Raw genomic sequence first — 13073 nt, 5'->3', positions numbered from 1 at the left:
GCTTAAGATTTGTATATATGAAATTTAAGGGGAAAAAAAAAAAAACTCTTTCCAAAATCGCTCCCCCTTTTCTGAAAATCTAGATGGCTTAAAGCTCCCAGAGCACATTAGGCTTAGGCCTGCTCACTGCATTTCTCATGGATTTGCTTGTCTTGTTACAACTTTGCTTTTGCATCTCGGTTTTGCTGGTGGGCTCTGCAGTCCGGTGACCGCAGACACGCTCTCTTCTTCCTCACCAATGCCCCTGGGTCGGAACAATCTGCTGCCACCTATTGGAACAGCTGACGTAGAGCACCTGAGCACCGTGGGGCCACAGCGGCCAACAGTAAGTCCTGCACCTGTAAGTCATTCCTGCACCTCCTACCTGCATCCTTAAGTCTCGCGGGCAGTGGTAGTTGTGTGGAGCTTACAGAGAGAGGCCTTAGTTCACTCTTCCTCTGCCAAAAAGAAACCGGGTCCCAGTCGTGAGTGAAATGGGGCTGGAGCTGTTGGCAGCGGGTACCTCGGCTGCTGATGTGGAGCATGCGCAGCGCCCGACACTGTTAGCTGTTTCTCCTCTGCAGAAACCCCACGGTGACTCCAGCCGAGCTCGAAGTGCAGTGGTGGACGAGTCTAACCAGCAGCCCCAAGAGAGGCTCCTTTTACCTGTCTTCTCCAGACCCAACACAACTCAGTCATTCTTGGTAAAGTGCTTCCTGTTTGTCGGTTTTGGAGGGGTTAACAGTGTCTCAGATAGCTCATGCTGCTCTTGAACTCCTAATCCTTCTGTCCCCAGCTCCCAAGTGCTACCTGCCCAACTCCTGTTTGCCCTTGGTAGCTGGGGAGAGGATGGGGGGCGGGGTATAAGCTTGACAAACTTAGGACTTTATCTGGTGGCGTGATTAAGGAAAAAAGTTGGCTGTTCTAATGATAAAAATACCATTCTAAGTGTGCCTCCTGAAAATCTTCAGTGGTCCCCGTCCTCATTCTTTTGGTGGTAGTAAAACGTCCTGTTCATAAGTTAAAAATCTTCAGCAACTTACTCCGAGCATAAACAGACACAACAAACTCCAGTGCGTGTCCAGCCAGCCGAGCTTGACTGTCTCCCCCGCTCCTGTGGAATGTGCCCCGGGAAGTGGTGTCACCGAGGGCCTGAGTTGGCACCAGCTGCGTTGGCACTCCCCCACGGCTGTGTGAAGTGCTGACACTTGCCTGCTCACTCATGGCTGTGCACTTACTGGCCCTTTTACTCCTAAGGAAGGATCTGAAGAAAGCCTGACAACTGGGCCACGTATGGACCTTGCACACCTGTAGGTTGGTGCATGGCCCTGCCTCATCCGCTTTGACAAGAGGGCTTGCAAAGCATAGGAATGTGATTGGGCACATGTTTAGTGCTTAACTGGGAATTCGGTGTCCTGCACCAGTTTTCAGAATGGTGGCATTTGTAGCTTATGTTGACCAACTTGACCCTTGAACCATCTTCTACTAACAGTGGTAGGAGTTCATACCTGTATGTTTCAAAAGGCTCCCATGACAGAGGACAAGGTGGGCATCCAAAACTACAGAAACTTACTATTTTCATTACAGAAGCTGGAACCTCTCTCTGCAAGCTCTGGAGAAGAGCCTTTGCTGCCTCTGTGTAGCTTCTGTGGCTGCCTACAGTGCTTGGGCTCCATGGGCATGTAGCCTAGCCTAATAGATGAGCCCCAGACTCCGGGGAGACACTGTTGCCAAAAACAAAGTGGACAGCTCCTGAGAACCACACCATTAAACTCTGGCATGTGCACAGTATGTGGATGCACACTCATACCGCACATAGACACAAATTAAAACAAAACAGTTGGGGCTGGAAAGATGGCTCATTGGTTAAGAGCACTGGCTGTTCTTCCAGAGACCCCAGGTTCGATTCCCAGCACCCACATGGCAGCTCACAAGTATCTGTAACTTCCTGGTAAGCATACATACATGCAGTCAAAATATCTATTACAAGTAAAATAAAAATTAAAAGATAACAGCCATTGAATTTATGGTCCAGTCTAATCCAGTATGACTTCTTACCTTGATTACTTATGCAAAGAAATGGTTTTCCAAAAATAGTCACATTCACAAGTTCCAGGTTGATATGAATTTTGAAGGGCACTATTCAACTCAAAATTTTATGAGGCTTAATTTAGAGGAAAGGCCAAAAAGGAAATGTAGTTCTGATTCTTATGATTCAGTGTGAACCCCAGAAAACCTAAAACATCTTCTGAATTGGTCTCATTAGACTCAGAACATTTATTAAACAATGTTTGATTATGTTCTATAACTGTGTTCTTTCAAAATGTAAGTTTTAGTTGCCTTAGGAAACTCAACATATGAACACTTCAAAATCTCTCTAAAAAAATAAGTTTGTAACAGTAAAAATTGCTTGCCTTAGCATTATTTTCCCCATTTTTGATCATAAAAAAAAAAAGATGAAGTAGCAACTGGATATAATTAAGAGTGTGAGCTCCGAACCTTAGGTGGAACCTTGGACTCGAACTCTGTCATCAAGGCTAGGAGTCAGCGGCCCCCAGTTCAGGACTGTGCGGGACTGCTGCCTGTCCTGTAAAGGAAGCTTTATTGAAGCAGGGCCACCAAGCTCATTGGCCTGTAGCTACTTTCTTCACCTTTCAACCGCATGTTAAGTCATTGCAGTAGATACCGTGTGGCCTACAATCTGCTAAACCCTAGTCTCCACAGTGCGCTACCCTCACCAGGAAGAAGCCCTACCTCCTAATCCAGGCTCTCCCAGAGGTCTTCACTCAAGAACACCAGCAGGGTGCTTCATTTTAGTTTTTACATTTGAAATCCCTGGAGGTCACTTTGGTGTTTTGTTGTTGTTGTTAGAGACAGGGTTTCTCTGGGTGGCCTTGGCTATCCTGGAACTCGCTCTGTAAACTAGGCTGGCCTCGAACTCCCAGAGATCCACCTGCCTCTGCCTCCTAATTGCTGGGATTAAAGACATGCGCCACTACAGCCAACTGAGGTAACTTTGAAATGTTTGAGTTTCATAAAGCTAAAAACTAAATGGAAAGTTAAGTTTCATCACATGGTGAAATCATTGGTGTTCTTTCCTCTCACCAGCGGCGTGGATTCTATTTCAGTGGCATGCTGTAATATCGGATGTCATTCTCTGGGCCAGCTATGATGTTGCAAACCTGTAATCCCAACACAATGGAGGCAAAACAAAGCAGCCTTTTGTATCTAATTGCAACATTACACCATATGGATTATTCATAAATGCTAAGATTTTCTTAAAGACCTATTAATATAAGTTATAGAACATGCAATCCTTACAAGTTAGCAAATCTTTTTGTGGGCATCTGACTTTGGGACTTTCTTCTTGGAAGTGAACATAGTGCCCCCAAGTTGGCAGATGACAGTTTTTCATTGTTAATGTCAAGGTGTTCCTGTGTGTTTGAGTGAGATGTTCCCCATAGTGTAGGGTATCTGATAACTTGGTCCCTAGCAGTCTGGGAAGTTTAGGAGGTATGGCTAGCTGGAGGAAGTATGCTATCGAGGATGTGTGGGAGAGTTTAAAAACTCCCACCATTGCTAGTTAGATCTGCTTCCTGCTTGAAATTCAAGATGTGGACTCTGCAGCTCTTCCTGCCGCCATGCTTCCTTGCCTTGATGACACTAAACCCTTCCTTCTGTAAGTTGCCCTGGTCATAGAGTTTATCAGAGCAGTAGAAAAACAGCCCAGTCTGTAAGCCTCCAGCAAGGATCTCTGGGAGAAGCTGCATCTTAAGATATCTTTTCTTTTCTTTTAGCCAGACACACAGTACCGAAACTCGTGTGCCTCTGAGTATCCTCACCAGGCCCGCCCTGGCAGGGGGTCTGCAGGTACAGGTGGGCTGCAGTTCATGCTTTTGTCTCTTTAGTCCTACACGGTCTCCTTTCCTAAATTTGTCTATATTTACCTATCCCCCGTCTATGTAAATCATATTAGCATTATTTTGGAAGATGGCTATAAAAGAATGGCCAACTGCTCAAAGCCAAAGTTCTAGATTTCTGCTTTTTTTTTTTTTCCAAATACCAAGTAAATTATCTTTAAGGTAAATTACTTTTTTTTTTAAAAAACAAAAATTTGGGGGACTAGAAAAATGGCTCAGTGGTTAAGAATATTTGCTGTTCTTCCAGAGAACCCAAGGTTTCCAGCATCCATGTCAGGCAACTCACAACCACCTTTAAGTCCAGATCTGAGAGATCAGACTCCCTCTTCTGGCCCCTACGGGTACTTACACATATGTGGCATACACTCACAGGCACATACACATAAGTAAAACTACATCTTTTTTTTAAAAGCCTCCAATCTTGCTACTCCATCAGCTACATTTTTAGTCAGATATTAACTGAAATGTGCATCTTAGTTTTTAAATGAGTAGGCTCTCAAGCAAAACTAGGCTACAGCTTTGGTTTTGCTTTGAGACAAGAGTCTCTGTTTACCGCTGATAGTCCTGAACTTACTATGCAGACCAGGCTGGCCTTGATCTTAGAATCCTGCGTCTGCTTCCCAAGCGCTGAAAGGTATGTCAGCAAACCCAGCTTGCTTTCACTTTTTAGACTAGTTATTTCTTCAGTAGCATAAACTATTCAAACATGGCTTTTAAAAGTGCCTCGGTGAATGTGTACTTCTCAGTACTTAGAGACAGTCTCCAAATTTAAAGTCCACTAGTAATTTATGCAAAAGTCCCTCAGATATGAACTTTAATGTTGATTACCAAACATAAACTATTTACTAATGTTATTTTGTGCAATTCTGTGTCTGACAGGTCCTCAGTCACATGGGTCTACAAAACCTCAATGCAGAGGTGGACCCATCTCTAGAACCAGGCAGTGACCACAGGGCAAGTGAGAATCCGCAAGGCTGCTGCAGACTGCAAACACATGGAAGGTTTCATGCACCAGTGCTCAGGCCCCAAACGAAGCAAAGCTCCTACAAACAGCAGCTTGGGCCATCTTCAAAGCTATCTTGGTACAACTGTCCGAGCAACACTACAGAGTATCCGCCAAAGACTGCGTGGGCAGCTGTTCTGTGTCCAGTTACTGTCTTCTTCCAGCTGTTCCGCTGGGCAGTAAAGATTGTACCCAAAGACGTGACGATGAAAAACCACCCCAAATCACTGCTCTGTTGTCTGTAACCAATCACCAGTTCGATTCTTGTACAACTCAGTGAGATTACATACACACAGATGATTCAGATCACTGGCTTCAGAATATTTCTGCTTATATTAATTTCTGGAGAACTGCACTGCTCTAACATATTTTTAGAAGAAAGTGCTGCCAAAAATATTCGTCAAATAAATGTCATTCCTAAACTTTTAAGTTCCTTATTACGTTTAAATTATTTTTGTGTGTATGCACATGTGTGGGCATACACGTGGTCAGAGGACAGCTTGCAGGAGTCAGGCCGAACCCAGGGGTCTGGGGGAGGGGCCTTTGCCTGCGAGCCACCTGGCCAGCCAATCTTTCTTTTTAAAAAGCAGAATAAAATAAAAAAAACTAACTACAGATCATCAGCACTGGTGTAAAGAAATCAGTTTCTTTCTCGTAGGACAGCCTTACATGCCTGCTTCACATCAGGGTCTTTGTGTGTGCATGCATGTGGAAGCCAGATGTCGCTGGTTGTCTTTCCTTGTCTCTATCTCCTTTTTTAAGACAGGTTCTCTCGCTGAACGTGGAGCTCCTCATTCATGCACAACAGGGTTTTTGTCCATGGTGGGGATCCAAACTCAGTCTCCGTGTTTGCGATTCAAGTACTTGACCACTGAGCCAGCTCTCCATTCAAAGAGCACTGAACTGGAGAACTTCATGTTCCTCTAGTTACACCACAAGCTTCTCAAGAACACTAGAAATGCAGCAATGGTGTTAACTCGGCTAGAGTCTGTCTTTGTAAAATGGCACTGACTGTTGCCTTAGCTAGTACACCACTTTGACATTACTTCTTTTCAGAGTGGTTAAGTGCAAATGGTTGTCTATCGACTGTGACTTAAATTATTCCAAGTTCTTATGCCATCAACTAGATAAGATGCTTCAAATATCCCACACTGAATTATAGTTGAATTCAATTAAATAGTTCTAACGTGCTTGTGATCACAAAGGATGTGTAATGTATCCACCCTAGATGATAATGCTCAGTAGGAAAAGAGGCTCGCTCCTGCATTCGTCTACAATCAGGACTTGAACAGTCACTACAAAGACGCCACACACTGTAGTGAATACCTGCCAACCCAGGGTATAAATGAAACTGTTCTCACAAATCCGTACAGCGAGTACACTCTAACACCACGTCTACACAGGTGGCCGTTCTAAGCAGCTGTGACTCAGAGAACCCCTCAGGCCACTCAGTGGAGTTCCTCACCCTTTTACGTGTGTCTCCCCTCAAAGCTCATCTTTACAAAAACCCGAGTACAAGTCTACATAGCAAATCCCAGGCTAGCCAGAGCTACACAGCAAGACAAAGCAAACAAGCAACAAGCCAGGCAGTGACGAGCAGTGATCTCTGTGAGTTCCAGGACAGCCAAGGCCACACAGAGAAACTCTGTCTCGGGAAAACAACAACAAAAACAAAAAACAAAACAGATTGGAACACATAAAAAAAAAAACAAAAAAACCCTGCTGTACTTAATACATACAATTTAATGAGTTTGGATCTCACTCTTATAGATGAAAGTACAGACAAGCCCAGTGAAATGCCTAACCCTGAGCCCTGCAAACACAGCGCTATGACATTGTGCTGCAGAAGCCAGCCTGTCTGTCGGAATGCTGACTTGCTTACTTATCTAAACATTGTACTTTTCTAGATAAAAATGGGTCATTTAATAATCCACCAGACCTTTTAAGTTTTTCTTTATTTAGTCATATACAATCTTACAAAATAGTCTGCAGTAATATGAACACCCTCTTCTACCACAAGGACAGAAGTCAAAACATAACAGTAGACCAGGAAAAGAGAATCTGTAGGATTATTAAGAAGCTATTCATCAAGTGTTCTGAGGGTGTTCTCCGTAGGTAGAGCATCAACTCCCTGGGCAGAATACTCATGGAAGCAAATGTTGTCAAATCCACCCTCCCAACCATCACCACTACATCCTTCATGTGAAGCCCTCATACAGCGTCAGGTGAATTCTAGGAAACTCTAAGATCACGTTGATGAATCTTGCCTGGCTTAGGTGATGCAGCTATTTTAAGCAGAACAAACTTCTCACAAAGGTGAGGCTAACACCTGCCTTCACCTTGTTTACCATGGCACCACTGACACTTAAGGACCCGTGAAGAGAAAAACTCCATTATTTCTTTTCCTTCTTGGATGCCGTTCTTTTCCCTTTGGAAGGTTTGCAGTATTTTGCTTCCATCTGAGCCAGAAAATTGTCCATTTCCTTTTGCCGATCCTTTTGTCTGCTCTGTTTGAGAAGTTAAAACACAGCTTTCAAAATGTAAGACTGTCCACTGAGACAAAGCATTTCACGGTTAGAAGGGGCTGGAGTCGAAGAAACACACCAGGGATTGATAATGGGTACGGGCTCACTCTGGAGTGGTAGGAATACTCCAGAACCAGTGGTGACAGCTGTACAATGTAGAGGGGAAATTTACTTAACTGTTCATGGTTTAAGTTATGTGTAATTGTGCCTTAAAAGAAAAAAAAAAAAATCGGAATACGCTCCCAAGAGTATACACACAGTAAGGGACCGTGAGGGCTGTGAGGGAGCTTGAGGAGCTGCCACGTTACCTGGATGAGGGCTTTCAGGTTCTCCACTCCCTCCTGCAGCCCCAGCTCCTTCCGGCTCAACTCGGCCTCTTTAGCCTCTTCCTGGGCCTGAACAGAAACTTCCATCAGACTCCATGGCAACCAAGAAATAACGGAAATACACCTTTTTTCCTTAAAGGAGATGTTAAGTCCCCTTCTAGAGCTGGAGATACATGAGTAAAATTACACGCGGTTTTCGTTAGAAGGCGGCATCCACTGCTCTGATGCGGCTGTTTTATCCCCAGTTGTACTTCCTAGAGAGCCCAAGTACGCTGGCATCACAAACCACACGGTGACACAAAGGAAAACCACCTACTAGGTGGTCTGGGGTCATAGCCAAGGACAGCTTCAAAAGAGACGCCGGCTATCAGACACCTCAAGATCTTCATCTGAAACCCCACTGTGTACACAGCACTGGTGGCAGCCTCGTGAAGGCTTTCTCGGGAGCTGGACAGCTGGTTCTCGCTCTTCAACGTGCCCAGCACCCATATCAGGTGGCCTGCCACTCCAGCTCCTGGAAATCAACAGCCTCCTCTTGGCCTCTGTGGGCACCCACACTCATCGCATACCAGCACAGCAGCGCGCGCACACACACACACACACACACACACACACACACACACACTAATTTAAAAATGTTTTTTGAGTAGTTAGAAAAAACATTAGCAAATTCCGTTTTAGCCTTTCTTTACCTGACTTGAAAGCTGCCTTCACTTAACAAAATTTGCCAAAAATACCACAGGAACACCTAAAGGCAGCAACAGTGTTAATACGAGGCCCTAACTCCTTGAAAAATGCTCTAATTAGCAAAGAATTTCATTAATACTGGGAATAATAATACATTAGGATCTTGTTATTCCAGAACAAAAACAAGTTTTGTTTTATTCTCACCTCTTGAAATTCAGCACCCCTTAATCCCCTCACTGGTTAGACAGCTTCCAAACTGTCATTTCCCCTCAAACTCTTAAGTTTCTCAAACTAAAATCACATGTTCGAATACAGCTGTTCTCAGTTTCACCTGAGAAAATGATTGAAATGATTAACAAGCAGCGGGCATGACGCTAAGCAGATGGAGCCATGCAACAAAATGACTTGGATATCTTCTCACTTCTTCCCTCAGAGCAACAGACGTGAGTCTCTTATCTCAGTAAAACAGGCCCTAAACTCACCCCATACACAAAGGTCGGTTTTTCTCTGCAATTTCACGTATCCCAACGCTCCAGCTCTTTGCCCATCCACTTGGGCCACACAAAAGACGACTCAAGTGCCCACCAGACACCTAAAATCTTAAACTGCCTGCTCTCCAGAGAGCTCTCAGTGTGAGAGCCAAGATGAAGCAACTGCTGCTTTAATTGCAGTCCAAGGCAACTTTTCCAAAGAGCATTGGACACAGACCTTTGCTACCCTGACTTCCTATGCTACCATCCCTGCCAACTCTGGCTCAATAGGGGCATCAAGAATGACAAGTCCCGATCCTCAATTCTCAGCAATCAAGTGTTCCTCAGAATGGGGGCAGAAAGACTCACCTCAACGTGCTTTAAAAAAAAAAAAGAGAGAGAAAGAGAATGGCTGGGCAGTGATGGCGCACGCATTTAATCTCAGCACTTGGGAGGCTGAGCCAGGAGGATCTCTGTGAGTTCGAGGCCAGCCTGGTCTACAAAGTGAGTTCCAGGAAAGGCGCAAAGCTACACAGAGAAACCCTGTCTTTTTTTTTTTTTTTTTTTTGTTTTTCAAGACAGGGTTTCTCTGTGTAGCTTTGTGCCTTTCCTGGAACTCACTTGGTAGTCCAGGCTGGCCTCGAACTCACAGAGATTTGCCTGCCTCTGCCTCCCGAGTGCTGGGATTAAAGGCGTGCGCCACCACCGCCCGGCGAGAAACTCTGTCTTAAAAAACCAAAGAGAGAGAGAAAGAGAGAGAGAGAGAGAGAGAGAGAGAGAAGAAGAAGAAGAAGAAGAAGAAGAAGAAGAAGAAGAAGAAGAAGAAGAAGAAGAAGAAGAAGAAGAAGAAGGAGAAGCAGCAGCAGAAGAAGAAGCAGGTGTGGTCTGGAGAGACCACTCAGTGGTCACAGAGACCAGAGTGTCAAATCCCCGGGGAATGAAGTGACAGCGAGCCACCCGACCTTGGTGCCGGAACTGAACTTCTCGGTAGGAGCAGTAGATGCCCCCAGGGCCATTTCTCCAGCCCCTCAGTTTAAAATTTTTAATGATTATATGCATTTACAGAATTTAAGAAATACGTCTGTGCTTTCTCCCCCCGCTTCTGAGCAGTTTTGGAGACTTACTTTGAGACCCACCACATACATACTAGACAACCAATCCGGCAGTGACCCACACACAGCAGCCTGAGCTCAGAAGCGGCAATCTCCTCCATGGGCCTCCTAGGTGCTCAAGTACCAGGACCACCACGCGTTAGCACTCGACACTCTTTACAACCCTGCCATCTTCTCCCTGTTCACCAACCACATACGTCTCCCCAGGAAGGCCTAAGCAAGGCTACAAGAGCTGCCCATGTGAAAAGTGTTTCAGAGTCCCTTTCAGGTTGACCTCACACAATCCATAAAGTAATCATTTTCAGCACAACATACCAAAAGCCAACACACACACACACACACACACACACACACACACACACACACACACACACACGCGCGCGCGCGCGCGCACCCACGCACACGCACACGCACACGCACACCCCAGGGTGTCTCCATGCTCTGACAAGGCTGTCTACTTGGAGGAGTGCTGCGGGGAAGCGGCCTGTATTTCAGCAGTGAATAAAGACTCCAAGATCCCTTTCTGGAGCAACTGAGATTCTGTCACGAACGGCATTCAAACTTACCCTCCTCTTCCTTGCATTCATCTTTTGCTTAGACTCCTTGACGAAGGCATTGTAGGACGGGACCTCTTTGGCATCGATGGCTTGTTGAATGATGTTTCTTATCCGGGGCTCGTCTGTGTATTGCACACAAAGCACAGACTCCATGATCTGATCCATGTCGCCCTTGAAGTCCAGGTAGGCCTGCTTAATATCGGCTAGCTCTTCTTCAGAGCCTTTGTATGTGTTCTCAAAAGCCTGAATGTCCTCTAGCGATATCTAATAACAAAGAAGATCGCTTTAACTTCGAGAACTTTACTTGTGGACTGGACGGTGGGAATTAGTCAAAGCCTCTAAAGCCCCTTTACCTTTTTAAAAAGTAACCTCCAATACGCATCCCAGTCCCGGTCTTGGTTGAGGCCAGCAGTGTCCTCGTCCACTGTCCCCTGCTCATCGTACACGGCTCTCTGCTCCTTGTCACTCAGAACCGCATAGACTCTCCCCAAGATCTGCCGGCGAAGAGCATCCAAGAGTCACCCTGAACCTCCCGCCGACACCGTGTGGCTAGAAATGCTTAAAAACGCCAGGCCGGGGGTCGGCAGTGCGCTGCCCCGGGGGTGGGGTCGCCGCCAGAGCGGCGGAAGTCTGGGTGGCCCCGCAGGGACACCGGCCCACATACCTGGAAGCGGCGGGTGGCATCCTCTTTCTGGTCCGGGTCTACACGGTCCGGGTGCACTTGCAGGGACACCTTGTGGTAACCGCGCCGGACCTCGCCGTCGGACGCCTCGCGCCGCACGCCCAGCACCCGGTAGAGGTCGGCGGTGCCGAACACCTGCTCGCACAGCTCCAGCAGCCCCATGTCGGGGAAGAGGCTGCTCCGCCGACGCCGGGAACCCGCACCCGCCGGCCGCTCCGCCCGCCGTCAGCCGCTTTTTCCCGCCCAAACAGCCTCGGGCGCCTGCGTCACAGGAGGCGCAAGGGGGCGGGGCCAGCCGCGCTTTACGGCAGCCGCAAAACGGACTCGCTCTCGCCCGCGAAGTAAACTACGGCCCTCCCCGTGCGGACTGCGGCGGCGTCTGCCGGAGGGGAGCCGCGGCTCGCCACGCCCGCACTCCCCCCCTACCCCGAAATCTGCCCCCCACCCCCAGGATTCCTGCACAGAAGCTCGCTCAATGACACATGAAAGCATTTACCAGTGTCCCGATAAGAAGCGGTTACTCGGGCTGGCGAGGATGCTCAGCCACACCTGACGACCTCCAGGACCCGTCAAGTTGTCTTCCGACCTCCACACGACACAGCACAGAAAATAAGCAAATGTAATACGAGTGGTCGTGTATTAGCGCTGAGAAATTTAATATGCTCAACTCAAAGTTAAAGTAACGTGTGTGTGTGTGTGTGTTTAAAAATGGTTCTCAAAGCGGTACAACTACAGGCTCAAGTGACATCATCTGGGATGAATCCCTCAATCTCTGCAGAAAAAGCCTGTGTTGAACAGAATGCACACAACACAGCTTTTAAGAACACCTTCTATCCCAGGACCATGCACATTTGACCGCACAGAATTAGTCCCACTCGCCTGCTCCAGTCCTCTCGCTTTCCGTGTACATTACATACTGACTCAACCTCTCATTTTAAACACTGCAGTGTCTTCTCAGCTTTTCCTCTCCTCGATCTAGAAATCAACGCCAACTCTCAGTCCCTGTCTACTCTCAAAGTCCCCTCATGCCAAGTGAAGGAAAACCAGCAGCCACCTTGGAGAAGCCTCAACTTCAGAACGTGCATTAGCTAGCAAATGGTTTCAGAACCCAGATAAGACAAGCCAGAGCATTAGCAGACCTTAGAACCTTCCAGATACCTTAGTGTTACTCTAAATTTGAAACCTATATTATCTAGCATGTGAAAAACAAACATGTGAAGGAGACACCCACCGCTGCACAGTGGGGGGTCCCTCTCAGACCCTGGATCAGGCACAAACCACACCCAAACACCTGTTTACACAGAGATCCTTTATTAAATGGGGAAGAAAAGTTAAAGTGGCTGCTTTCTGACTGAGGCAGAAAATACCAGCAAATGACCTTTCAGGTATGATTTTTTTTTTTTTTTTTTTTTTTTTTTTTTTTTTTTTTTTTGGTTTTTCAAGACAGGGTTTCTCTGTGTAGCTTTGCGCCTTTCCTGGAACTCACTTGGTAGCTCAGGCTGGCCTCGAACTCACAAAGATCCACCTGCCTCTGCCTCCCGAGTGCTGGGATTAAAGGCGTGCGCCACCACTGCCCGGCTTCAGGTATGATTTTTAAGAAGAGAAAAAGGGGAGGCCTGTGTTAGAATGGGTTAGAAGGCTGTGGTGTATTTTGATTGGCCATGTTAATTTGGTGAACCAAAGGGAACTTTTGATGGCTGAACTTTATTATACTTTGATAGCCAGACCTTGGTAGTCAGCCTGAGGAGGAGGAAGTGGCCAAATAAGGGAATTACCTTGGTCGATAACTTTAGAAATGTAATCTAAGGTTTT

The 13073-nt window shown here is 46.5% G+C and overlaps 2 protein-coding genes across 9 annotated transcripts in view; one reads left to right on the top strand and one right to left on the bottom strand.

Moving 5' to 3' along the window:
* The window catches only part of Fam149b1 (family with sequence similarity 149 member B1), a 40850-nt gene extending 35324 nt beyond the window's left edge, over window positions 1-5526 (top strand). For 3 of the 8 annotated variants that reach the window (XM_076544733.1, XM_076544734.1, XM_076544735.1), the window contains 3 exons: window positions 202-325; window positions 564-683; window positions 4779-5331. In XM_076544733.1, coding sequence (XP_076400848.1) covers window positions 202-325; window positions 564-683; window positions 4779-5147 — 613 coding nt within the window. In that variant the 3' untranslated portion in view covers window positions 5148-5331. Of the gene's footprint in view, window positions 1-201; window positions 326-563; window positions 684-3776; window positions 3856-4778 lie in introns of all 8 variants that reach the window. The other 5 variants (XR_013042327.1, XR_013042328.1, XM_042284691.2 and 2 more) reach the window with 3 other exon arrangements.
* A 1312-nt stretch (window positions 5527-6838) lies between these two features.
* Dnajc9 (DnaJ heat shock protein family (Hsp40) member C9) lies at window positions 6839-11524 on the bottom strand. The gene is made up of 5 exons (XM_006984810.4): window positions 11244-11524; window positions 10933-11073; window positions 10589-10843; window positions 7736-7822; window positions 6839-7409 (listed from the first exon to the last, which is right to left on the bottom strand). The coding sequence occupies exons 1-5, from the start codon at window positions 11421-11423 to the stop codon at window positions 7296-7298; spliced, it is 777 nt and encodes a 258-aa protein (XP_006984872.1). The 5' UTR covers window positions 11424-11524; the 3' UTR covers window positions 6839-7295.
* Window positions 11525-13073: the final 1549 nt, after the last annotated feature.

The sequence above is a fragment of the Peromyscus maniculatus genome, chromosome 9, assembly GCF_049852395.1.
Source record: "Peromyscus maniculatus bairdii isolate BWxNUB_F1_BW_parent chromosome 9, HU_Pman_BW_mat_3.1, whole genome shotgun sequence".
NCBI classification, from domain to species: Eukaryota; Metazoa; Chordata; class Mammalia; order Rodentia; family Cricetidae; genus Peromyscus; species Peromyscus maniculatus.
Note: the sequence above shows the minus strand (reverse complement) of the source record. Positions and strands in the feature narration are given on the sequence as shown.

What these genes read in the sequence shown, in the direction of transcription:
- Dnajc9 (XM_006984810.4), bottom strand. Translation starts at nt 11,423, where the DNA reads ATGGGGCTGCTGGAGCTGTGCGAGCAGGTGTTCGGCACCGCCGACCTC. An exon ending in ATGCCACCCGCCGCTTCCAG is followed by an intron (nt 11,074 to 11,243) that starts GTATGTGGGCCG and finishes CTTCGCCGGCAG; the next exon opens with ATCTTGGGGAGAGTCTATGC. An exon ending in GGAGGTTACTTTTTAAAAAG is followed by an intron (nt 10,844 to 10,932) that starts GTAAAGGGGCTT and finishes CTTTGTTATTAG; the next exon opens with ATATCGCTAGAGGACATTCA.